The sequence below is a fragment of the Propithecus coquereli genome, unplaced genomic scaffold (genome assembly GCF_000956105.1).
Source record: "Propithecus coquereli isolate 6110/MARCELLA unplaced genomic scaffold, Pcoq_1.0 Scaffold7, whole genome shotgun sequence".
NCBI classification, from domain to species: Eukaryota; Metazoa; Chordata; class Mammalia; order Primates; family Indriidae; genus Propithecus; species Propithecus coquereli.
In genome coordinates, this window is record NW_012153062.1 from 1,035,084 (window position 1) to 1,061,597 (window position 26,514).

At 35.9% G+C, this 26,514-nt stretch overlaps 1 protein-coding gene across 4 annotated transcripts in view; it reads right to left on the minus strand.

The window, feature by feature from the left end:
- Positions 1-26,514, minus strand: part of SNX7 (sorting nexin 7) — a 94,218-nt gene that overhangs the window by 19,450 nt on the left and 48,254 nt on the right. For 2 of the 4 annotated variants that reach the window (XM_012661052.1, XM_012661053.1), the window contains one exon: positions 3,255-3,407. The exons of the other annotated variants lie outside the window; for them this stretch is intronic. In XM_012661052.1, coding sequence (XP_012516506.1) covers positions 3,255-3,407 — 153 coding nt within the window. The remainder of the gene's footprint in view (positions 1-3,254; positions 3,408-26,514) is intronic. 4 annotated transcript variants of the gene reach the window in all.

Sequence of the window (26,514 nt, forward strand, 5' to 3'; positions counted from 1 at the left end):
ACCAATTCCTAAATAGCTGTACTGTCTTCCAAGAAAGCCCAAATAAGCTCTCAAAGTCTAATTGTAAGAGGATATAAGACAGCCAAGTGAATTCAATGATATTAAAATTAAGCTTTGATAAGAATATATTCTTCCAATTCATCACATTTGCCAAGGATCCCTTCCTCGCAAGCTTTCCTCACCATTAGCATCATCAGCATCAACAAAAACAGATTCTCTTGTGTTCTTACAAGGGAACAACTAGAAAACATCTATGTGCTTCATCCAACATGTCATATTTTACTGTTTTAGAATCCCTTCATATTAGAAGGAAGTCATCTTTTTTGGTTTCTTTGGTATTAATGTACTTTGAAATAATTCACTCTGTTCAATTGGATTTTTGGTTTTATTGCTTTGTTATTCTAGGTTTTTTTTAAAGATTCAATATATTTATCCTTAATGATTAGTCATGGAAAACAAAATGGGAATCATCATTTTACCCATTCAAAATTTAGTTGGAGAAACCTATTTTGTATTTGCAGTCAACAGTCTCACAGTAAATTGATAAATCTAAGAACATTTCAATATGACAATAATTGGAGTCTGATACAAACCCATGCCTCATATTTATAATCTGATTTTCCTCTGTCCCTTTGATACTTAAGTTTTAATTTATAAACAAACTGTGACCATTTCACTTCATACAAGTTCATCCAAAGGCAAATACATATATCCTATTTCATCGACCACATTTGGAAAAGACTCCTTTGGAAATTTATCTATGTAAATATAGATGAAAAAAGCACTTCCATTAGAATGTGATTGAACAGGGAATGGAAGGACTCTGAAACATTTCACTTTCCTATATATCTGAGATTTCTGACCTTAATAGACAATAGCAGATTGTTACTGTTTAGGCCTCAGTCTTTCTGCTAAGAATCCTTGATTATTTAAGAGTTCCAACTTCCCAATTATGTTTTACTGGACTGATGTGCCAAACCTGCTAAAAGGTTTTCACTCAGAAAAAAAAAAAAAAAAAACAAATAACTGGAGCTGTACAGGTCTTCTGAAGTTATACTAGAAAAAAAACAAGGATTCCTCCAAATTTATACAGCCAAGATGCAGTACACTTGATACATTTTTGTAACATTTAGAAATATAATACACTTGGGGGAAGGACTTAAAAATATAACACACTGATAGAAACTGCTGTGAAGAACAAACTTTGCAATATGGCACAGAGATGCTAATTTAACTGTTTCTAAGAAGATGGTGTTTTGTATAAACTAAATTCAATCTATGAGACTGAAAAAAATATATATGTTTATATGAGAAGTATAGTCAAAACCCAAACATTTTAGTTGGAGTTCTAAGAAATTGTTATGAACAATTCTCTTAAAAAAAGAGTCCAAATTTCGAAAAAATTGGCAGACCTTATCATTTAAAGGAAAATATATTAGGTATATTTGTCATGTGATTTTTATACCCTAATCTACTTATGTTTTATAATCATAATCATGTGTTATATATTGCATGTTCTAATTTTTAAGACATTCTCTTATAATATCTCAATTGATTTTCACAATTCTGTAATGTAAGTGTACACAGGTTCTACTGTCAAGGAGAGGTAAAGCTACTTCTCTGGATCGAAACAGTCAAGTGGTAATAAAGCCTTATGTTGATAAATGTGCTTTATTAAATAAAAATATTTTATATTTTTCAAAATCTGAGATTTATGGGAGATTCCTTTTACATACTTGAATTTACTTAAGGATGTTAATACAGAATAAAAATTAAGGATACATAGAAAATGATCTTACCAATTCTAACCACAAAACAACAAAAACAAAAAACAACCCTCAAATCTGTTCACTAATCTTTAGCCCACTAACATGAACTCCTAGGTCAGTTCACACCTCTGCCTTTGTTGCTGCAACAGCCTGCTAACTAGTCCCACCACGTCTAGTGTTGCTCCTCTCTGACCCACATACAGCCGGGGTGATCTTTCTAAAAGGCAAGTCTGATATTGTCACTTCCCTGCTGAAAACTCTTCAATGGCTCCCATTTCTCTTAGAATGAAAGATAAAAGACTAAATTTATATGGTGCTCTTCAGCCCACCCTTTCAACTAAACACTACCTCCACTCCTCCTTCCTCCAAAAAAGAACATCAGCTAGTTGAACATGATCTCTCTCACTCTGTTCTTTCGTGCATGTGTTTTCTCTGCTTGGAACTCTCTCGCATCTTTATCTGAAGTCCTCTCACTCATCGTTCAGGTCTTAGCATAAACATATCATTTGAGGAACCTTCCTCATTCCTTCTAGATTAGGTTAGATGTCCCTGCAATGTCTTTCTATACTGGAATTTACACCACTTTATTATGAGCTCTTGTTTTAAATGACAGTTTCCCTTGTTGACTGTAACTAGAAAGGGATTGTGTTTGTCTTGCATACTGTGGTCTCTCCAGGGCCAGGCACCAGGTCTGGTGAGAGTACAGGCTCAATTAACTCTTGTTGAATGAAAATATCAGTATCAATTAATCTTTCAAAATATACACTATTTCAATTTAAAATACCTTTAAACTGATCAGCATTGTGGACTATGAAACATAATTTTCTTAATGTGTCAATTTCACATATTCATTAATTCAGCTGAGATGAGGATAAAGATATATGGTTAAAATATACTTTCCAGAAAAAGTTTGTTTAGAATATACTGGGTAGAGAAAAGTGATAGTATTATAAAACTCATTAAAAAAATAACTTATTCGAGCAACTGTTAGTTATAAAAACTAAAAAAGAAATACAATCATTTGAAAAGCAGAATGATGACTAGGCTCTTTTCTGAACTTTTAAAAAAAAAAGTTGTCACTCTTTTGCTAATAGAATAGCATGCTCCTTAGTGATGATTTTTGAACAGCAGCTACAGAAGGCGGGGAAAGCAGAGCTCTAGGGTACAGGCCAGAATTGACTTTCTGCTCATTCAAACCTCTGCTCCTTTCCTTCCTTTGCAAACCCTTTATAATACAGAAAAGAGAGAGGAAAGAAGAGAAGATAGGAGAATCATTAGGAAGCATTATCAAGCGCTTCTGAAGAATTCCTATCCTTCCAAAATAACAAACTGAGGGGAAGACAAACAAAACAATGTTCTGAGGTGCCAAAGAAGCGTTTGAATGAGACACTGATTCTTTAATAGACTCTTTCAACATAGAACAGATAGAAAATAGAGAGAATATAACTTTTTAAAAATGAAGCAATATCAAATATCACTAATTACCTGTTCATAATAGTGGATATTCTCCTCAGCCATATCTGCAAATGCTGACTTGATATCATTTTGCATATTTTGTTTCCATCTTTCCCAATCTGCTTTCAGGGCATTATTAGCACATTCCACTTTATCTTCAAGTTTTCCAATCTCTTCTGTAAGCTGAATTAGGTCACAAAGAGATAAACTGATCTATGTATTCTTCCCATTAGGTGAATTCATCAAATTTAAATTGAACATTATATAAAAACAGTCTAAGTCTTTTTTTTTTTTTCAATGTCACTAGTATTTACCATGTGTATGAGTTGAAGTAAAAAAAACAAAAACTGGATTCAGTGAGGGCTGGTGAGTAGAGGTCTAAGGTCTGCCACTGATTAGCATTTGACCTTGGCTAAGTCTCTCAGATTCTGAGCTTCAGATTCACTATTTATAAAACAAAGGAAATTGAACTCAAAATAATCTCAAAAATTCTTTGTACTAACACTCTCATTACCACTATCATTTCTGGTGATAATATTATGTTAAAGTTTTATTCACTTCAGCTTCCCAGTTCTGTCCTCATTTTTCCATTGTTTTTAGTGGAGAGCTCAATTGGCTGAGTTGTTATAAGATCTAGGTACAGGGAATTAAATTGCCAAATTTCACTCAGATAGCTGGTAAGAGAGGCAGGGTTATATCTCAAGATGCCTGACTCTTAGTCCATGTGCCATTAGACAGGCTTAGTGTGATATTTATGCTTGTCCCTACCTTACCTGCCAACCTTTCAGAACATAACCCATTGATTTATTCTTCTATATTTGCATATTTATATATATTTATATTATAGTTATTCACATACTCAGCATATATTTACTAAGTGCTTTGTCTGTTCCAGGCATTCGTCTAGGACCTAGAGACTTATTAGTGAAGAAAACAGACAAAAATCCCTGTTTTACCAGAGCTTATACTCCACTGGAGAGAGACAAACTATAAGCAAGATAAATAAAATATGAACTCTCAGCTGGTAATATATGCTAAAGAGAAAAATGAAGCAGAAGGGAGGATAGGGAATGTTAGGATGCTGCAATTCTAGATAAGGCAACCAGGGAAAGCCTAAATAGGAAAACATCATTTGAATAAATATCTGAAGTAGATGTGAGAGTGAACCACGGGATTCTCCATGGAAATGCCTTCCTAGCACAGAAAACAAGGCGACGGCCTGGTGGGGGAAGCATGCTGGCTTTGCAAGCAGAGCAGGGAGACCAGCACGGTTGTAGCAGAGTGAAAAAAATAGGGGGAAAGAGAGAAAAAAGAGGGTGAGGGGAGTGGGAAATGATGTCAGAGAAGCAATGAATGTCCAGATCATACTTAGCCATGTAGTCCAGGGTAAGGTTCTTGGATTTTATTGAGTGAGACCCGAAGCCCTGAAGATTAAAGCAGAAATGACTCCATCTCTCTTGTGTTTTTTTTTTTTTTGAGACAGAGTCTCACTGTGTTGCCTGGAGTAGAGTGCCGTGGCGTCAGCCTAGCTCACAGCAACCTCAAACTCCTGGGCTCAAGCGATCCTTCTGCCTCAGCCTCCCGGGTAGCTGGGACTACAGGGATGCGCCATCATGTCCGGCTAATTTTTTCTATATATTTTTAGTTGTCTGATTAATTTCTTTCTATTTTTAGTAGAGACGGGGTCTCGCCCTTGCTCAGGCTGGTTTCGAACTCCTGACCTCGAGCAATCCGCCCGCCTCGGCCTCCCAGAGAGCTAGGATTACAGGCGTGAGCCACTGTGCCTGGCCCTCTCTTGTGTTTTAAAGAGGGAAGTATACGTCGCTACCATTTCATGACTGAGGGTATTTGTAAGAGGCCATCACGTAAGAAGAAATCCTATTTTAAGACGTTAAAATGTGAAAATATATGTCTTAGAATCAACAAGCTTTCTGAAGCTTGTTTGAATGAATTCTTTTAATATGGGATTTTACTTCTCTGTTCTTATTTTGCTGCAGCCTTATGTGTTTTCATTTTCCAAAGAATAGACATTTGGTGTTATATAAATCTTGTATTACCTATGGAAGATCTATTTAAGTGGTAAGGTTGACTTGTATGTGTTTGTGTGTTTTATTTTTTTCATTTTCTTGTTTCAGTTGTAGTACAGAACTACCTGAGTGAGGCCATTTATTAGTTTATGGGTATGAGTATTCTTTTAGGTAATTATTTTGTTAAATTTTAGAGAACATGTCTAGTGGGATGTTATTGGATAACTAATAACGGTAAGCTGCAGATGCTGGGGGATAATCTAAAAGTAAAACTGTTGAAGGCCGAACTCACACAGGACCTGGGTCTGCTAGGAAAGCTCGGGGACTGGTTAGATGGCCTCACTCCTCTGGGGTGTTGGATGAGTCTTGCCATTTGCATGGCCAGATGGAGATCATCAACAAAACGTCTCTCCTGCATCTAGGATCAAGAGGTACATACACCAACTGTAATCACACTGTTATTCTCCTCTGCTTAGGCTTTGCAGTCTAAACTTGCTATGCACTAGAGTGGAATTACTGGCAGACTGTCTTTACTGAAATTGGCTTTAGGGAAACACAGTATCTAAATCATACATTTTATCTTCCTCCCCTTCCTGATAGAGCTTAAAATGGTGTCACTGCCATAAAGGATTTACAATGAAGTTTTCAGTTTGCCCTTGGCAATCTGTAAATCCCCCTCATTAAAGCCCTTGCAAGTGGTGGTCAGGTTGGTTGGTGGTTCTGCTCTGGCCAAGAGCTACTGCATTCACAGAGAAGAGCTCAGGAGCTCATTCTCAGAACTTCGGCCTGGCCCTCACCTACAGAAAGAAGCTTTGCAGCCTTATCAATACAGCCCTGGAATTAAAAAGACTGACAGTAGGTTAGATTGACCTCAGTTTAAGTCCTAAGCTATGTGACGGTTGCGTAAGACTATCCGCTGAAGCCTAGTTTCTTCATCTGTAAAATGAACATAAAAATAATAATATCCAATTCACAGGGATTTTTACAAAAATTGCATTAAATAATGAACATTGATTGATTCACACAGTCCCTGACAATTTGCCTACTAAATGTTCTCTATTACCACTACCACCACTACCACCACCAACAGTATTAATTGGTTGAACTGAAACTGATTCCCTCTCCTCTTCTAGTATTTTGGTCTCCGGTAACATGTCACTCTTCTGCCACAGTCTAGGTCTTAAGTCAATTTCTAGTGCTGTTTCTTAATCTGTTCTCACCAGTGTAGATGATACACGTATCAATATGTATGATCAATTCTTGTTATTCTTTTCTGGCTATATCTATTTTTTTTCTTTGATGAGTTCTTCATTATTTTATTTAGAAAAGGAGAAAAGAAACATTAGGTATTTCCTTTCAGTAAATCATCTTCCCATAATTTTAATTCCAAGAAAAACTAATTGATAATAAGCACAAAACACATAAATTAAGGATGATCTGGTCTGTATCTTAGATGTCCTTCCCCTTAGTTGATTCAATTTTAGCATGTTCTCTGGTTCAAGGACTATGCATTTTGACTGTGCCATGCACCCAGGCTCTGACAGAATGTACATTCTCAACAAAAATTAACTGAGGTGGTAGGATGAGTTGTTAGCAACCCGCCAGGCCAGAGAAGCTCTTCTAGTGTCCCGCCACCTCACCAGCAACACACAGCAGGTTTCATTAATTCTAACCACTGGAAATTCAAATCATACTCTCTACCTGCAAAACAGCATGCAAAAGACTGGATTTAAAAGGATTTAAAGCTTGTAGAATTCTTCTTTTCACGAATACTGGCAGCAACTTAGCCCTCCGTTGGTGGAAAAACTGAAGAAGCAAGCAACCCTTTTTGCCAGCGAAATGTTGTAATGCTGCCAGAATAAGTACCAATAAAAGATTGTAGGATATTGCAGAAATGGTTTATGTTTATCAGCAAGGCTAATGGGTAACTTCCAGCTTCAGTTATATTCAGCTAGAAATTAACCACACAATTAAAAACCATTAATACTAAGGGCTCAAACAAAACAACACCCTTTTCCAATGGTGAGTACACATAGCGACAGTAACAGTAACAGCAGTAATAATAATTACTATTTACTGCATTTCCACTATGGGCCATTATTTTAAGCGATATGCTTTGTATATATTATTTGTTTAATCTGAATAAGCAAGTTGCAAATTTATATTACTTCCTACTACAAACTGGAAAACTAGGAGAAAGAAATGGCAGAGATAACACAGCCATTTGTGGTATAGTAGGGACTAAAGCCAAGGTCTGCCTAAGTGAAAGCACATGCTCTATTTACACTGACTGAACAGCATCAGGCATTGATTGAACTAGGGTTAAACTGATTTAGCTCTTATCTCAAGGAGTTTGTAATCTATTAGGGTACAGATATGTAAAAATAAAGCAAAAACAAAAGGATATAATAAAAAGCAGAATGTGATACATACCATAATGGAAGGAAAAATTAAAGTGGCATATAAAGATACAGAATGAAGGATTAATTCTGATTGTGGGGTAGGGGATACTTTGTTAATTCACTAGGCAGTGACAGGGTCAAGCAAACACCTAGCTGCGGGTATATCATGAACACAACCACAGACAGAACATGCTACAAAGTGTGACAAAAGAATGGACAACAGGCTGGTTTGGAGTCTGGAGAGGGCAAGGAGGAAAGTGGGAAATGCAGATGGACAGGTAGACTGGAGACTGCCCACTAGAGGCTGGAGATGGTATTGAGCATGGCGTGCATCTGCAGGAAATGGTGAGCCACTGAAGGTTTTGCTCAGGGAGAGCCGTACTTCAGAGAGATTTTTGAGTCAGAGGTATGTGAGAATTTTTCAAAGAGAAAGGAAGGAGGAGGGGAAGGAAGGAAACGAGTTCATCTGAAATGGGACCAAGGAGACAATCGTGAGCAGTGGTGAGGAGGATTTGGTTTGTTTCTACTCACCCAGCAGCTTCCACTCAGCACCGTCTAGTCTGGGTTAGGAACTAAAATGGAGGGCGAAGATATGGACCTTGACTTCACAGACTTAAGCCAACAGCAAGAAATTAAAAAGCATTTGGAAAAAGAAAATGTGAAGGGCATTTCACGTAAAGCAAACTGCAGGTGAAAGTTCACAGAAGCAAGTTTACCTTGGAGATTTCGAAGAATTGCGGGTGGTTCTTTAAGGTTGGTACCTAGATTAAGACTAGGGGGATAGCAAAAGACCAAAAGGACAGAGAGACAGGTGGGGCCAGCTCCCAAAGGGGTTTCCCTGGGGGTATTCAGATTTTCATAGAAGACAAGTGGAGTCGGTAAAGGAGTAGAAAACTGAGGGCAGTGGCAATGATCAGATTCCTGATGCCACAGGAACTGACAAGGAGGGACTAAAATGCTGGGAGGCAGAATCGGAGAGTCTCTTACCGGACTATACAGTGGGAATTGGGAGAAAGTCTGCATTGCTGATAAGGTTAGCTGGAAGAACAGGTAGGGGAGATCGGAGGGGGAGACAGGAGATGAAGGCCTGAAGGAAAGAGTGGTAACACAGACACTCACTGTCCCAAACAGTCTTTCAGGGTGAGGGACACTGTTACGTAAACATTCAAAATCATTCAGTTGCATACAAAGCATCAAACAATTTTTGGAGGTCAACAGGAGGCAAGATTACACTTAAGCTTTGAAACTCCAAAGTGATTCTACTATTCTAATTTGGGTGGTTTGGGCAACTTGGAAGGTGACATGGATATACCAACTGACATAACAATTGTACCCAAGCAGAGCTGAATATGTTAAATAATGAAAAATTAGAGCTATATGTCTAAAGAAGGGAGGTAAAACCACAAAGAAACTACCTGGAGAAGTGCTTTGTCCCTCAGAGCAGCTGATGTGCAGCTCTAATCCTTTGGGAGAGACCTCTCTCCACCGTCAAGGTTTTTAACTTGATATTTTAATAATGCCTAAATTACTTTAGAATTCCTTCTAGAACAACAACAAAAAAAATGGTAATGTAGCTCATTTGGAAACTGTTAAAACACTTGGTCCAATAAAATAAAGCCTAATCCACCCCATTAAAATAAATATATAAACCTGGTTCTATTTGTTGACTGTGACCACATTTGATACAATCAGTTACAGGTGCTCCTCCTCTTACCTACATCCTGATAAACCCACTGTAAATTGAAAATATCATGAGTCGAAATGCATTTAATGCTAGCGACACAAAAACCTGTAGTCCTAGCTACTCTGGAGGCTGAGGCAGGAGGATTGCTTGAACACAGGAGTTTGAGGCCACAGGAGCTATGATCATGCCACTACACTTCAGCCTCGGCGACAGAGAGACCTTGTCCCAAAAAAAGCCCAAAGGAGGGCAAGATTAAAGAATACAAAAGCAGTTCATGCTCCTCAAGAAAACCACCTGTGAGAATCATGTACTAAAAAGATAATGAACTTTATTCATTCAGTTAATAAATGTTTATTCTTGTCTACTACGTGCAAGCCACATTGCAGATGTTATGGGGAGATACAAACAATCTAATGAGCACAGATTCTTGAGGCACTTGGGGCTAAACAAATCTTACAAAAAACAGTATTTTTACATTTTGGAGTTTTCCCTTGTTCTAAAAAAAATGGTAGGATTAAACTCTTAATTGTTTTTTACTTACATGATCAAACTTTGGCAAACTTGTGACACGTTTCAGTAAAAATTCTTACTATTATTCTTACAAAGTAAAAATAATATTTGCTGGTATCTGAGAAGGAACAAAGTCACAGAGGAAGAAATTAAAGGAAACAATGAAGGAAAAAAACACTAAAAACTAAAAATAAGTCCACAATTAACATAAAAATATTAAATATTGAAGTAATTTTAATTACTGTACTTCATTATTTCTAATCCACGGAAAGCACAGTATAAGCGGGGTGGGAGGGGTATCAAGTAGAAGAATAAAAGATACATGAGGTTCATGTCATATTCCACCAACTGGAGGTACCTCAGATTCAGCTGAAGGGAGTTTCCTCCTGTACTTGTTAGATCAAGGTTATCTAGGGAATGGTCTGATGATCGAAAAAGTCAAGAACAGATGTACTGGGCTCCGTAAACCCAGCTACAGCTGTGAACCCTGGTCATCACGCTGCGAATGTTCATAGGTCACGTGGGAAAGCGGGGATGACAATGGAATAAACCCAATATTGGCATGGGCTCATGGGACCATTTCTACAACTGTAGACCATTATACTCTGTTTAACAATTATTCGAGTTTTGAAGTACATATGGCTGCTAACACGGCCACAGGAGCACTCAGGGCTCAAGCCCATTTAATCACATTGCAGGTTTCTCTCTTTATAAGCTCAGCACTGACATTAGGTGAAACCAATCAGAAACGCTACATATTTTAATAATTTCCATTAAAAAGGGCTTATATCAATTTTAATTTTATATTACTTTTACAAATTTAAATTTTCAAAAACAAACCTTCACAAAAATACAACCATCAGGAACAGGTCTAATATTAGAGAAAAGTTACATAAATCTATGCAAATAAGGTTAGCTTTTTTTTTTTTTTTGAGACAGAGTCTCACTTTGTTGCCCAGGCTAGAGTGCTGTGGCATCAGCCTAGCTTATAGCAACCTCAAACTCCTGGGCTCGAGGAATCCTACTGCCTCAGCCTCCCGAGTAGCTGAGACTACAGACATGCGCCACCATACCCGGCTAATTTTTTCTATATAGATTTTTAGTTGTCCAAATAATTTCTTTCTATTTTTAGTAGAGATGGGGGTCTCACTCTTGCTCAGGCTGGTCTCGAACTCCTGACCTTGAGCGATCCACCCGCCTGGGCCTCCCAGAGTGCTAGGATTACAGGCATGAGCCACCATGCCCGGCCTGGTTAGCTTTTTTAACCAAATGATTAACTAAAATATGAGAAGTAAAAAAATTCACAGAAAATTACTTTAAAATAGTATTTATTAACTTTATGGAAAAGATAAAAGTGATAGACCATTTTAAAATATTACAAGAGGAAAAAGATAGTTTTTTCTTTCTGATAAAATGTGAATGTGAAAATTATATCCCAAATATCTATTTATAAATAGAATATTACAAATGTGAATTATATTCTCACAAAGTTACAGTAGCAAATAAAGATTTTTTTAAATGTTAAAATGACCATGCTCCACAAATAAAAATCTCCAAAATATTTTACAATAAATAAAATTTGGAGACAAATTCTATAAAATGAGATTACTTGTATATTCATCAACTATATAAGATATAAAAACAATGTATCCAGAGTGTATACATTTGATCTAACATAAAACATTTGGGAACAATTGGGATTTTCTTCTTAAAGATTAATACACGCTTAAAGATGATTGGGTCAGCTTTTGCTCTTTAGACTTAAGTTTGATCTTTTGATGCTATTTCTCTCAATATGTTTCCATTATAGAGGTAAGAACTCTTAAATTTACTAATAGAAATAACAATTATTTCACTGAATTCACTCGCCTATTCTATGTTCTCTTACAATTAGAATTTGAGAGCTTATTTGGACGTTCTGGCGGAAAAGTGCAGCTATTCAGGAATTACTTTAGAATAGCTCTGAACTTCGCAAGAACTGTAAACGAGAAGAATTACCTTTTGGACAGATGGGCATGAAAATGGGGAACCATCTACCCAGTCCAGTGAAACATCTTTGTTATTAAGAAGATGACAAACAGCCCTGATCTCCTTTATATATGTTTGCTTAAAGGCCTTTTGATCGACTTAATGTCTTTGTTTTCTTTGTCTCTAACATATCAAGGACAGTCTGATAGTAAAAAAGGGTCAGGAATTCACAAGAGAGCTATGATGAAAGGTAGGGAGCTAAGTCCCAGCACACATAGCAGATTCTTAGTACATGCCTGTTAAATTAAGAATTCTGAGTACCTGCTATGATCAGTCCCGCCTGTACGCCATACAGTATCTCCCTTAACTTTCTCTGTCATTCTTGGAGGTAGCTTTCTCCACTCCAAACCCCAATCTAGCTGGCCCAACTTTCGGTAATACAAAAGTAGGATTTGGCATGTGATGCTGGTTCCTCTAACAGTGCACTTTCAACAACTGTAGGCTAGCTCTCAGCTATGTTTTTCTTCTCCCTAAGTGTCTGGCAAACTACATCTAAGTTGATTTTTTAATATAAAACTTTTAGGTTTAATTATACATGCTCTTTCACATTTTACACCTCTTATTCCATGTTAACACGTGCCTCAGAGTCTATCAATGTGTTTTCTCTTTTTCTTCATAAAGTAAGGAAGTACTCCCCAAACTAAATTTTAAGAAATCTAGAATATCTAGATCCAAAAACTCCCCTTAAAAAGGAAATGTATATTTATATCCAATAAACATTCCTTATTGCACTAAATATTCACTTGTTGATATTAAGGTACACATGAATATGATAAGTAAACAATCAAATGTAATCAACTCAGATTAGATGACATTCTCATTTCCAGGACATTTCTCTATGTCCAGTGCTCTGTTGCATGTGGAGAGAAAGATGTATAACTGTTATGAGGGAGGGTGGAGCACCTGCCTCAGTGATTGGTTCCCTGTCTCTTAACAAGAAATGCTTTTGGCTCTAGGTTAAGACTTGGAATCTACATATATCGGCCACTTAGACAGCTTTACTTTGAAGAAATAATATTTCATCTTTCTCAGCTGCCTTAAGGTATTAATTTGGTTTTGCCTTCTCCTTCTTTTTTATTAAACGACAAAAATTTCATAATCACACACATTTATAGGTCAGTGATCTAAAGCCTGGGCTCTGAAGTCCCATGAGGTGAAGTCCTAATTGTATAACTTCAGACAAGGTCAGTTCCTAGACAGTGTGCAGTTTCCTCACCTGTACAATGAGAAAGAAAATACTTACTTCATAGGATTGTCTTGAATAATATCTTAGCAAAGTGGGACTTAAGAATTTAATATATATATATATTCTAGGGTTAGAGGGCACTCCGGAGTGATTATGAAAAGATTATTGTTAGCACATCAGAAATAACCTGACTGAATCTGCCCTCTTGTTCACTTGTCCTATGTTAGGTAGTCCCTTTTGAAAGCCAGCATAAAAAAGGATCAATAGCCACAGAGGAAACAAAGAGCTATTTTATTAATAGCTCAGAAAGCTCCCTAGAAGCCTCAATGTGCCTGAGAATGTTTAAGGGTGAAATTAACAATGTCTCAGGCCAAAGAGTCTAAGAAAGAACTTCCTCCAAAATCAGATAGGCAAGGGCAGAAGGTTCAGAAACTACCTCTATTTTAAGAAATTAGGTAGACATGTCATCTCAATAAATTATTCCTCTCCAATTTAAGAAGCATTTGTATCTTGCATATTATGGAATGATAAAACCCTAAGACAAAATATGCAAATGGATATTTTCCCCCTGACTCTGGAAGAATTTTAGAATGTATTTCCTCATCACTAAAAAACCCTGTCCAGTCACTAGTTTCTATTAATAGTAACTAAAAAAACCTGTTGAGCAATGTAAGAAGAATAAAAGCAAAGACCCCCCTACCCCCGTACTTCCAAACATCATTTTAGGCCTTTAGTTTTTCTTGCCTATTAAAGATCAGTTTTAAGAAAATATATTAATTCATCCAACAACTGTTTGTTGAGCACTTACTATGTGCCAAGTATAATACTAGGCACGGTGCCCTTAAGTGAAATGTTCTCCTTCCTTACTTACTCAAATTTTGGAACACTTCTTTCACAGAGACAAATATTTACTTAACATCAAAAAAGTCCTCCCAATTCTGATACAGTTACATGACGAGACCAATATGGAATGTTTTCCCGTGTGTTCCTCAAATTGGGATTCCTATAACCACATCAATACTCAGTGATGGCTTAAGGATCGCCTAAGTCATGAATAAACAGGATATAATCGTGTCATAAATATTTTATAAAGATCACAAAAAATTTTATATTAATATAAACATAAATATATTATGGACTACTGATATTCAAATGAAACTTTGAAATAGGAGACCTTAAGGAAATGTGAGCTTCCCTTGGCCACCGATGAGTCTTTCTGAGATTTACTGGGGTGTGTATTACAACTTTCTTATACTATAGAAAGTTAATTCTTTTGGTAAAACTGTTTGAAGTTCATGACACATTAAAATGTGTTAGAAGCAAATCTGCTTGACTGCTGCACTATACATTTAATAAGTAATTAATATACTTTGGCATGATAATTCTAGAGGAGTTAATTGCCATGATTACCAACAGTTTTCTCAAAGTATCAATTATAAAAATTATGGATTGAGAAATCAGCACTCCTACAGTCTATTTCTCTAGGACTAGCTGCCAGAATAACAGAAGAAAATATCCAGTCAAATTTTTTTCAATCACTATGATTAATCACTGCTAAAAAGCAATCTATCTAGGGGGAAGTTTCACTTACCTCTCTAAGAAAGAACCACCCTTGTTGAAGATTTAATCATCAATCTTTTATCACTTATCCCTGACATTAAAATCTAGAACTAATGGTAAATAAACATCCTTTATCCTTACCCTGCCATTCTCTCTATTTAAAAGTAAGGTCATATGGGTAGCACAATTACAATTTAAAGTCTAATATTATGACTGAACCTCCAATGTCTAAACAGCTTATAAGGTATGCTCCTAATGCATTATTGACAGAGTTATTCTTTCATTAACAAATAATGGCAATCTCACACAAATTAATCTAGTGTGTTGAAAATTATGAGGCTAGCATAACCTTGCTACAAGAAATGACATCTCTGGTAGAAGTAACTGTAATTCCAAAGCATTCTAATTTAGAATGTTTATACAAAAGTCCTAAAAAATAAAAAAAAAAGAGAGCAAGTCAAATCTAGCAAAGGCCAGGTTGGGTTTAGCCCCAGGGATCCAAGAATGGTTAAAATGAGAAAATTTCTTAGTGTAAATCCCCACAATAAAATAATAATAGAGGAAAATCACACAATTATCTGAGTAGATACAGAAAATAATTCAATAAAATTCAACACCCACTTATGAATCAACCTCTCATCAAATAAGAGTAGATGAGAACTACCCTAACCTGATTATAAATATACAGGGAAAAAACCTATAGCAAACATCATTACTAATGAAAAATATTTTGGAGGCATTTACGTTAGAATTAGAAATAATGCAAGAATGTTCCATCACTAATAATATCATAATGTTTTTTTGCCAGCTTACCAACCAATGAAAAACAAATCAGAAAATATATTTATTGAATAAATGAAATAAAATTACCAATATGTACCCATGATAAAATTTTCTACACAGTCTACAAGTAAATTATTAAAATTAAAAATAATTTAGAAGATTGTTAAATAGAAAATAAATATCCAAAAGTAAATTATATTTCTATAACTCTGGCCAAAAAAAGTTAGACAATAAAATGCTTTAAAATACAAAATTTATGATATATTGAAACAAAAAATAAGGTACTAGGAATAAATTTAACAAAAGGTATAGAAGACCTGTTAGAGAAAAAAAATTAAAACTTTATTGAGAGATATTAAGGGAGACAAATAAATAGTGAACTATTTTAAAAAGTTTTCAATTTTAAATCTTCTAGCTAGTTTTCTTTAATTTCAGTTTAAATAATACTTCCTCAGATAATCCTTGTCAGAACAGCATTTATGTAGTTTTCCTTCTTTTCTTTTTGTTTTTTTTTTTTGCTATTCCCTATCTTAGTCAATCTTCACTTCCTTAACATTCATTAGAACTAGCGATTATTTTATTTATTTGTCTTATACTTTTCTGTTGGAATGTAAGTTCTGCCATGAGGGGCCACATGTCTATCTTGTCAGCATTATTCACAGTGCTTACACTATGTGGGAATTTGAAAAATATTTGTAGATTGAATGATTTTAGAAAAATGAAATGTTAGTAATGAATCTAAGCTTATTCCTCTACTGGCTTCCTAAGGATTATTTCTTTACACATTTAAGTACTATAGGAACTTAAAATGTGCCTTTACCTTACCTTAAAAGCATATATCACCAAAATTTTTGAGCAAAATAATACAATTTGAGGATGATAGTTATCTTTACTTAAAAACTATCATCATTGTTTTTCTTTTTAAATGGCTTCTCTATTATTTCCTTTTATGGAAAAAAAATCAACCCTTCAATCTATTTATTCAAATGCTAAAAATTTCTCTTCATAATCAGAAAAGCTGGGAAATTATCATTTTGAAAAGTTCTTGAAAATAATATACCTAAATACAAAGATTTAGATTGCCACTCCATCAGAAGACAATAGAAAATTCAAAAATTCAATTCTAATCTGACAGCTACCTCTTCTTAACAAGTATTAATTAAATTGCAGGGGAGAGATAAGAGGGCTCTTAACAATAAAATTGTATTATTTTCTGATTCAGGAGAGAGGTAAGATGTGTCTGAAGAATTAGGCACTTGATTATTCAATGCTGCTTAGGCATACATGTGATTACTAAGTAGTACCTTTTTTTATATAGTTATAATACACATTTTTCTTAAAAAGTGGAAACCCCTCTCCCTGAAACCCACTGCGGATTTTGTTATCCAAATGTAACTTGTTCAGTAAAACACAATGCATTTTCTAAAAATGACAAATTGAATCACAAAACACCAACAAATCAAGCCAGTACCTCTGACACCATTAACATCTCTCAAATAATAATTATGATTTCTTGTGACATTACAGGCAACAGAAAGCCAATTATTTAAAGGGTCACATTTTAGGAAAGGTAGAAATCTCCTTTGAGTCTTTTGCACAAATTATGGAATGATAAAACCCTAAGACAAAATATGCAAATAGATATTTTGCCTCCGGATTCTAGAAGTACTTTGGAATATACTTCCAAGTCACTAAAAACCCTGTCTAGCAATGTAAGAATAAAGGCAAAGATCTCCTTGTACTTCCAAACATCTTTTTAGGCCTTTAGTTTTTCTTATTTATTAAAGATTAGTTTTTAGAAAATATATTAACTCATCCAATAACTATTTGTTGAGCACTCACTATGTTATCTTTGCTGTAGTATTGTGTACACAATGCTTTTAATCAGGTGAATTCCCCTTGTGTTTCTTTCAGACATTCATTTCTTTTCTATCTGAATCCCTATCAAAGCACAGTAAACATACATTGGAATGAAGAGGTTCATTTCTTTGGAGGTGCTTCCATGAGTCCCATTAATACAAATCTTTTAAAAAGGAATAACGTGGCTTCTTAAAAATAAAATAAAAAACAATCAATGTCTTTTAACTCTTGAGATATGACAATTTTCCATATTTCATTCTGAAGAACATAATCTGAGCCTAGAAACAATATGCTATGTTACCATTAGGCATTCCAAGGTAAAAATTATTACAAATCCAAACCAAAACTTATTTCACAGGTCACACAATTTTCTGTCATGAAATATTTTCATTTTATTTACTATTTAACCAAACAATATCTCACTTATTGTCTCATTTAACTCTCAATATACCCCTGTAAGGAAAATATTATTTTTCCAGTTTACTAACAAAAAAAAAATAGGGCTTACTGAAGTTTAAGTGACTTATTTTGCAATTTTTGTCTAGAACCCAGGTTCTCTGAACTGAGATTCAAACACTCTATACTACAAAACTCCAAAATGGGGCAGATGAACTTCAGGGAATATATAAGACACCTCATAGCACCATATGAAGAAACTTCCATTTATATTTAACACTTATTCAAGGTTTTTAATGTCTACTTACATGCACAGTTTATAATGCAAATAAAATATTAGTACAGTACAGGTCAAGTATCCCTTATCCAAAGTGCTTCAAACCAGAGTGTTTCAAATTTTTTTTGAATTTTGGAATATTTGCATTATACTTACCAGTTCAGCATTCTTAACCTGAAAATTTGAAATCCAAAATGTTCCAATGAGCATTTCCTTTGAGCAACATGGTGGTGCTCAAAAAATTTCAAATTTTGGAACATTTCAGATCTTGGATTTTTGGATTACGGATACTGAACCAGTAGTACAAGTAAATAATTTGTAAATTAAAAATGTACATATATTGGGAGGCATGTTAAAAAATATATATGTGATAGAGTACATGATCAAAAAAGTCTGGTGACTACCATGTTAATTTGCTATAATACTGTATATATCATAGTTTAAATCAAGTGATTTAATCAACTGATATTTCTTTCAGACATTCATTTCTTTTCTATCTAAATCCTTACCAAAGCTAAAAATGTTCATGATAAATGACCTCTCTTATTTGATTCAATCAACCAAAACTACCATACACACAAAATAGCTCTTAAAGTTACGATATACCCTTTTTGGCACCAGGGACCAATTTCATGGAAGACAATTTTTCCACGGACCAGGGAGGGGTGAGAGGGATGGTTTCTGGATGATTCTAGCACATTGCATTTATTGTGCAGTCAAACCTCTCTGCTAATGATAATTTGTATTTGCAGCCATTCCCCAGTGCTAGCATCACCGCCTCAGCTCCACCTCAGATCATCAGGCATTGGATTCTCATACGGATCTCATACTAGATCCCTCACATGTACAGTTTACAGTAGGGTTGAGCTCTTATGAGACTCTAATGATGCCACTGATCTGACAGGAGGGGGAACTCAGGCAGTGATGTGAGAGATGGGGAGCAGCTCTAAATATAGATGAAGCTTCGCTCTTGGCTCGTCTGCCACTCATTTCTTGCTATGCGGCCCAGTTTCTAACAGGCCACGGACCAGTATGAGTCTGTGGTCTGGGGGTTGGGGATCACAGTCCTAAAACAAAGCTAGCCAATAGAACATTCTGTGATGACAGAAATACTCTATTCTGGACTGTCCAACATGGTAGCAACAGCCACATTTGACTACTGAGAACAATTAGTACAATTGAGAAACTGAATTTTCAATTATATTTAGTTTTAATCAATTCAAATTTAAATGTAAACAGCACATGTGGCTAGTGGGTACCGTATTGTGTAGCACAGCTCTAAAAAGTTGTGATCATATAAATGGAATAGCGTATGTGCTCAAGCACATAAATTAGGGATTCCCCCCCAAAAATATCCTTTGATAAAGATAAAATTGCTTTTGTCTTTCAAGAAAGACTCTAATGTTATTGAGTATTTTCTCAATCACTTCACTCTGAAAAACAAAATACTTTGGAAGAACTATTAGCCTAAAGCAAATTCAATTAATGGTATATTCGAATATATATATATCTTCAAATATATATATATATATTAGTCTACTGATAATTATTTTTTAAAAAAGAGACAAAGAAACAATGGATTACTAATTTCTAGGAAATGACTTCATAATTAAAGTGTTTATCATTATAAATATTTCAAAATTTACTTTTAGTAGAACTATAAACAAATAAGAAGAGCAACAAGTGGGGGTAGATAAGTCCTACCACATATAAAACATATTCTAAAGCCTCCATTATTGAAACAGTATGGTCCTAACAGACAGATCAAGGGAACATAGTTTTAAAATAGTCACACATAAAGACAAAAATTTAGTATATTTGGCACAACTGGAATTATCTGAAATATATATATATAATTGAATCAAAACATCATATTTATAATCAGAATTAATTCCAAATGGCTCAAAGGTTCACATGTAAAAAAGGAAAAACCAGGTGCGGTGGCTCATGTCTGTAATCCCAGCACTTTGGGAGGCCAGGGCAGAAAGATCACTTGAAACTGGGAGTTCAAGACCAGCCTGGGCAAAATAGTGAGACCTGATCTCTACAAAAAAAAAACAAACCAAAAACCACAAAATTATCCAGGTGTGTGGTGTGTGCCTGTAGTCCCAGCTACTTGGGAGGCTGAGGCAGGAGGATCACTTGAGCTTAAGAAATGTTAGCTATTATTATTATCACCAATTAGTTTTAGCATAACTTGTTGATCTGGTTACAATTCTATACAATAATTTCATGAAAGAAGAAAAAAAGAACTTTCACTTTCTGACATCATAACTCTACATGTTCCAAAGTGTTTCCAAGTTGCAATTTCCAATTTATTATGAATTCTAGGTGTATTTTTAAAGGGGATGAAAGAATAAAGCACCACACTCTTAAAATTCCTTTTTGTTTTGATTTTAGTAGTAGATAATTTTCACCTGCCTTCCAATTTTCTCCTTTCTCTGGACTTTTCAGATGCCCCCACCCCAATCAGAAAAAAAAAATAGCATTTATAAGAGATCAGGGAATGCAGAGCTAGGTTACAGGTTAACTAACTAAACATATAAATGTGGGCGAATCACCTAACCCTTCTTCTCCAAGTGTCCACTTCTATCCCCTTTATGCCATCATCGTCTTCTTGCCATTGCACTGGACTCAACACAACTTTATTTTTCCCATTCTGGAAACATAGTGAGCATTTAAAGGCAACTATCAGCTCTTTCCTTACCCTTTCCCTTCCTTAACAATTCAGTTATAAGCTTATTCACTGGGGCAGAGCAAGACTGATGTCCGTGCTGGTGGAGGATGGGGGAACAATGTGGTGTGGCCTACAGCAGGTTGTGACAGCAAGATGGGGAGGCAATCCCTGCAAAGGCCTGGAGTGGAGAGTAACAGCCCAAGCGGGGTGAAGAGGGCACCCTGTGGCAGTGGGGGGGGTGAGCCCGGCATGGGGAAACAGAACCCTGGAGTGGTAAAGTGAAAGCTTTCTCTTGTATGTGGCCCAGTGCAGTGTGTGAAAGCCCAAATGGAATAAGGAGAGCCCCCATGTAGGAAAGGAGAAGATGTGGTTGAAAGATTGGTTACGTACATGGGATTAATCAAGTAAGTAGATATATGAAGGATGATGGGAGCATGTTTCCATCAGAAAGGGAACTACAAATATAGAAAAAAAAAAACAAATCTAAAATGAACCCTTATGATTATTGGATTAAATTTGGAGGCACTGGTGTAAACTCATTGTTTTTTGTTTGTTTTTTAATTAGAGATAGGGTCTCGGTCTCAAACTCCCGAGCTCAAGAGATCCTCCCGCCTCAGCCTCATGTAGCTAGGACTACAGGCATGTACCACCAGGCCTGGCTTTTGTTGTTTCTAACCTACATAAATGGACAAATAAATATAGATATAAAAATGCATGAGGGGTGTGATTACACATAGATATACTCCCTAGCTCTGTCCACTGAGAAAGTCTTAGATAATGATACCTCAATAGCAATGAACACATCTAATGCCAAGATACTGCGTTCTAAATATAATTTTTTCCACTAAAAGGACCCAGGGCTCAATAGAGAAATGACTGATTCCAGGTCTGGGCAGGTAAAGTATAAGAGGAGCCTAGAAAGTTTTGTGTATCAAAAGCAAACAAGTGCTCAAAAATGACAGGAATATGTCAAAGGCCACAGAAGTCACCTTGAAGATGGCCCCATTGACCAAACTGGGGGCAATTCATATATCAAGTAAGTACTGATAATAGTGGACTGAATATTATCCAGCCATAAAAAAGAATGAAATCTTGTCATTTGTAGCAACATGGATGGAACTGGAGGTCATTATGTTAAGTGAAATAAGCCAGATACAGAAAGACAAATATCACATGTTCTCACTCATATGAAGGAGCTAAAAATTTCATCTCATGGAGGTAGAGAGTAGAATGATGTCTACCAATGGCTGGAAAGGGTAGTGGGCAGTGGGGGGATAAAGAGGGTTAATGGGCACAAAAATACAGCTAGATAGAAAGAATAAGATCTAATGTTTGGTAGCACAACAGGTTAATTACAGTTAACAATAATTTATTGTATATTTGAAAACAACTAGAGAAGTGGATATGGAATGTTCCCGACACAGAGAAATGATAAATGTTTGAGGTGATGGATACCCCAGTTACACTGATTTGATCATTACACACTGCATGCTTGTATCAGAATATCACATGCACCCCATAAATATGTACAAATATATACCCATAAAAATTTAAAAATCCACTTAGTAAAATAAAAAACCACAAATACGCACACGTGAATAGACTGAAAGTTTAAAGTGTAATAAGGAATGGGATACACATATAGTCTCAAAAATGAGCCCCACAAAGTATTTATTAATTATAAAGGGAAAAGAGTGATTTTATAGTGGAGAAGCTAGGCGGGCATCATCTTAATCAGTGATCAAAGCGTACATCATCATTAATGGGACAAATAATTACCATTCACTACCTAAAAAGAATCAATGGTGAGATCACAGTATTACTTAAGTGATATTCCTGTCAAACACTGATACTTTAAATCTAATCATAAAGAAATATCAAACAAGTTAAAATTGGAAGCATTCTACAAAAGTGGTTTGTAATCTTCAAAGGTGTAAAGGTCATAAGAGTCAAGGAAACATGAAGAAACTATTCCAGACTGAAGGAGACATCTAACTAAATGTTGTCAAGAACAGTATCAAACACTGTCAAAACTTGCTGGGGTCTGAGCAGTCGATAATAGGATGTATAAATGATAATTTATTGGTATTGATGGCTGTATTATGGTTATGTAGAAGAATGTCCTTATTTTTAAGAAACTCACTATTTAGGGGTCATGAGCATAAGCTTTATAACTTACTCTCCAATGGTTCAAGAAAAATAAAGTTCTTTGAGCTGTACCTGCAACTATTCTGTAAGTTTGTCACTTCAAGAAAAAAAATCTAAAAGCACATACGTATCAAATCACAACTCTTTCCTAATTAAAACCCCTCGGGGCTCTCTGTTGCAACCGGAAGAAAACTCAAAGCCTACGTGTTCTTCTGCTTGTTTCCAGTCCTCATGCCACAGACCTGCCTCCCTGTCCTCCACATTTCAGCTACATGGGACTTAACGAGGCTCCTGGAACATGCTGAGCTCCTTCTCATTTCAGAGAATCATGGATCTTTCTTCTTCTACGAACACTGGTCTCCAGAATCCAGGTCGCCTGCCCTTCCCAGCAGTCAGCTGTCCTTTCAAAGTCATCTCCTTAGATAGGCCTCCTCTGATCACTTCCCTTCCTGGTAGTCTTTAACACATTACTCTATTTTACTTTCTTCGTGGCACTAGTTACTATCTAAAATTATCATATTCATTTAATGTAATTTTCACTTATATTTAGTCTCCTTCCACTAGACAGTAAGTTCTAAAGGAAAGGGGCTTCGTCAGTCTTACACACTGCAGTTTCCCCTCCACCTAGTGTCTGGACATTGAAGCTAATTTGCTGATTGACTCTCTAGGATTCAATTTTCTCATCTACAAAAATGAGAACAAACTACTATTGACCTCATATGATTACTCTCTGGAGATATATGCAAACACACATGCACAGTGCCTGGCATACAAAATGTACTAAGTAGATCTTAAATGTGCTTACAAAAGGAAAGCACTGGTTTGGGCCTAGAACTTCTTTTAAAGTTGAATGGTGATATGATCGGAGCATTACTCTGACTAAACTGACTTCCCTACTGACTAAGATTCAGTAGTGAGAAAAGGCTTGCTCTCCAAACCTAGAAATATACAGGCACACCTCATTTTACTGCTATGCACTTTACTGCACTTCACAGATACTCTGTTTTTTACCAATTGAAGGTTTGTTGCAACCCTGCATCGAGCAAGACTATTGGTGCCATTTCTCCAATAGCATGCACTCAATTCATGTTTCTGCGTCACATTTTGGTAATTCTCATAATATTTTACACTTTTTCATTATTATATGTTTTGGTGATCTGTGGTCAGTGATCTTTGATGTTACCATTGTAACTGCTGTGGGGCGCCACAAACTGTGCCCATATAAGATGGCAAACTTAATCCATCAATGTCGTATGTGTTCTGACTGCTTCACTGATCTGCTGTTGTCCTGTCTCTATCACTCTCCTTAGACCTTCCTGTTCCCTGAGACATCATAATATTGAAATAAGGCCAATTAGTAACCCTATAGTGGCCTCTAAGTGTTTAAGTAAAAGGAAGAGTCGCACATCTCTCACTTTATATCAAAAGCCATAAATGATGAAGCTTGATATGGAAGTCAAGATAGGCCGAGAGCTAGACCTATTGTGCCAAACAGCCAAGTTCTGAATGTGAAGAAAAAGTTCTTGCAGGAAATTAAAAGCTCTACCCCAGTGAGCATATGAATGATAAGAAAGAGAAACAGCCTTGTTGCTGGAAAAAGTTTGAGTGGTCTCAATGTAAGATCAAACCAGTCACGGCATTTCCTAAAGCCAGAGCTCAATTCAGAGCAAGGCCCTAACTGTGTTCAATTCTGTGAAGGCTGAGAGAGGTGAGGAAGCTACAGAAGAAATGTTTGAAGCTAGCAGAGGTTGATTCATGAGGTTTAAGGAAAGAAGTCATCTCCATATCATAAAAGTACAAGGCAAAGCAGCAAGTGCTGATGTAGAAGCTATAGCAAGTTATCCAGAAGATCTAAGATAATTGATGAAGGTGGCTAAACGAAACAATGGATTTTCAATGCAGATCAAACAGCCTTCTATTGGAAGAAGATGCCATTTAAGACTTTCATAGCTAGAGAGAGAAGTCAATGGCTAGCTTAACAGACTGACTGCCTCGCTAGGGGTTAATGCAGTCAGTGCCTTCAAGTTAAAGCCAATGTTTATCTACCATTTAAAAAATCCTAGGGCCCTTAATTATTATGCTAAATCTACTCTGTCTGTGCTCTAGAAATGGAACAGCGAAGCCTGGATGACAGCACATCTGTTTACTGAATGGTTTACTGAATATTTTAAGCCCACTGTTGAGATTTACTTCTCAGAAAAAAAAGAATCCTTTCAAAATATTATTGTTCATTGACAATACACCTGGTTACTCAAGAGCTCTGATGGAGATGAACAAGGAGATTAATGTTGTTTCATGCCTGCTAACACAACATCCATTCTGCCACTTATGGATCAAGAAGTCATTTCCATTTTCAAGTCATAATTATTCTTTAGGAAATATACTTTTTAAGGGTATCACTCCCATACATAGTGATTCCTCTGATGGATGTGGACAAAGTAAATTGAAAATATTCTGGAAGTAATTCTCCATTCTAGATGTCATTAAGAACATTTGCAGTTCATGGGAGGAGGTCAAAATATCCACATTAATGGGAGTTTGGAATAAATTGATTCCAGCCCTCATGGATGACTTCAAGCGGTTCATGACTTCAGTGGAGGAAGTCATTGCAGATGTGGTGGAAACAGCAAGAGCACTAGAATTAGAAGCGGAGCCTGAAGAGGTGACTGAATTGCTGCAATCGCATAACAAAACTAGAACGGATGAGGACTTGCTTCTTATGGATGAGCAAAGGAAGTCTCCCGGAGATGGAATTTACTCCTGGTGAAGATGCTGTGAACATTGTTGAAATGCCAACAAAGGATTTAGAGTCTGACATAAACTTGGTTGATAAAGCAGTGGCAGGGTTTGAGAGGATTGGATCCAATTTTGAAAGAAGTTCTTCCAGTGAGGGTAAGGTGCTATCACATAGCATCACATGCTACAGAGAAATCTTTTGTAACAGAAAAAGTCAGTCAATGCGGCAAACTTCATTGTTGTCTTATTTGAAGAAATTGTCACAGGCACCCAACCTTTTGAAACCACCACCCTGATCTGTCAGTAGCCATCACCATGGAGGCAAGACCCTCCACCAGCAAAAAGATCATGGCTCTCTGAAGGCTCAGATGATCGTCAGCATTTTTTAACAATGAAGTATTTTTTAATTTAGGTATGCATATTGTTTTTTGAGACATAATGCTATTGCATACTTAATAGATCGCAGTGCAATACAAACATAACTTTTATAGGCACTTGGAAACTAAAAAAAAATTGTGTGACTTGCTTTATTGCAGTGGTCTGGAACCAACCCACAATATCTCTGAGGTATGCCTACAATAATTGAAAATGCACCTAATTTAGTGATATCTGACTGTGCTAGAAGGAAACTATTTGTTCTACATTTTGTGGAAATAAAATTTTTGCATTTTAGTACTGTTTAAACTATTCATGCTTTAAATAATATGCTTTATCATACCATTATTTATTCTCTAATAGTTTACACTTTCACATTATTACTTACAAAAAGTTTTACTAACACAAGTTCTAGGTTTATAAACATTAACTCATCTTCAAAAATTTTTCTTTAAAGTAAGCATAACTTCTACATGTTCGTGGATAAAGAATAATTAATATCTGCTTAAGGTCACGAGTTAAGTAAATCAAAGCCCCCTCCAGGCTTCTGATTGCCAGTGTGTTATTGCTCTAAGCATAATGGAATATTTATTGAGTGCCCAGGCAGGGCCAGGAGTGAAAAAGATATGTAAGATGGACCT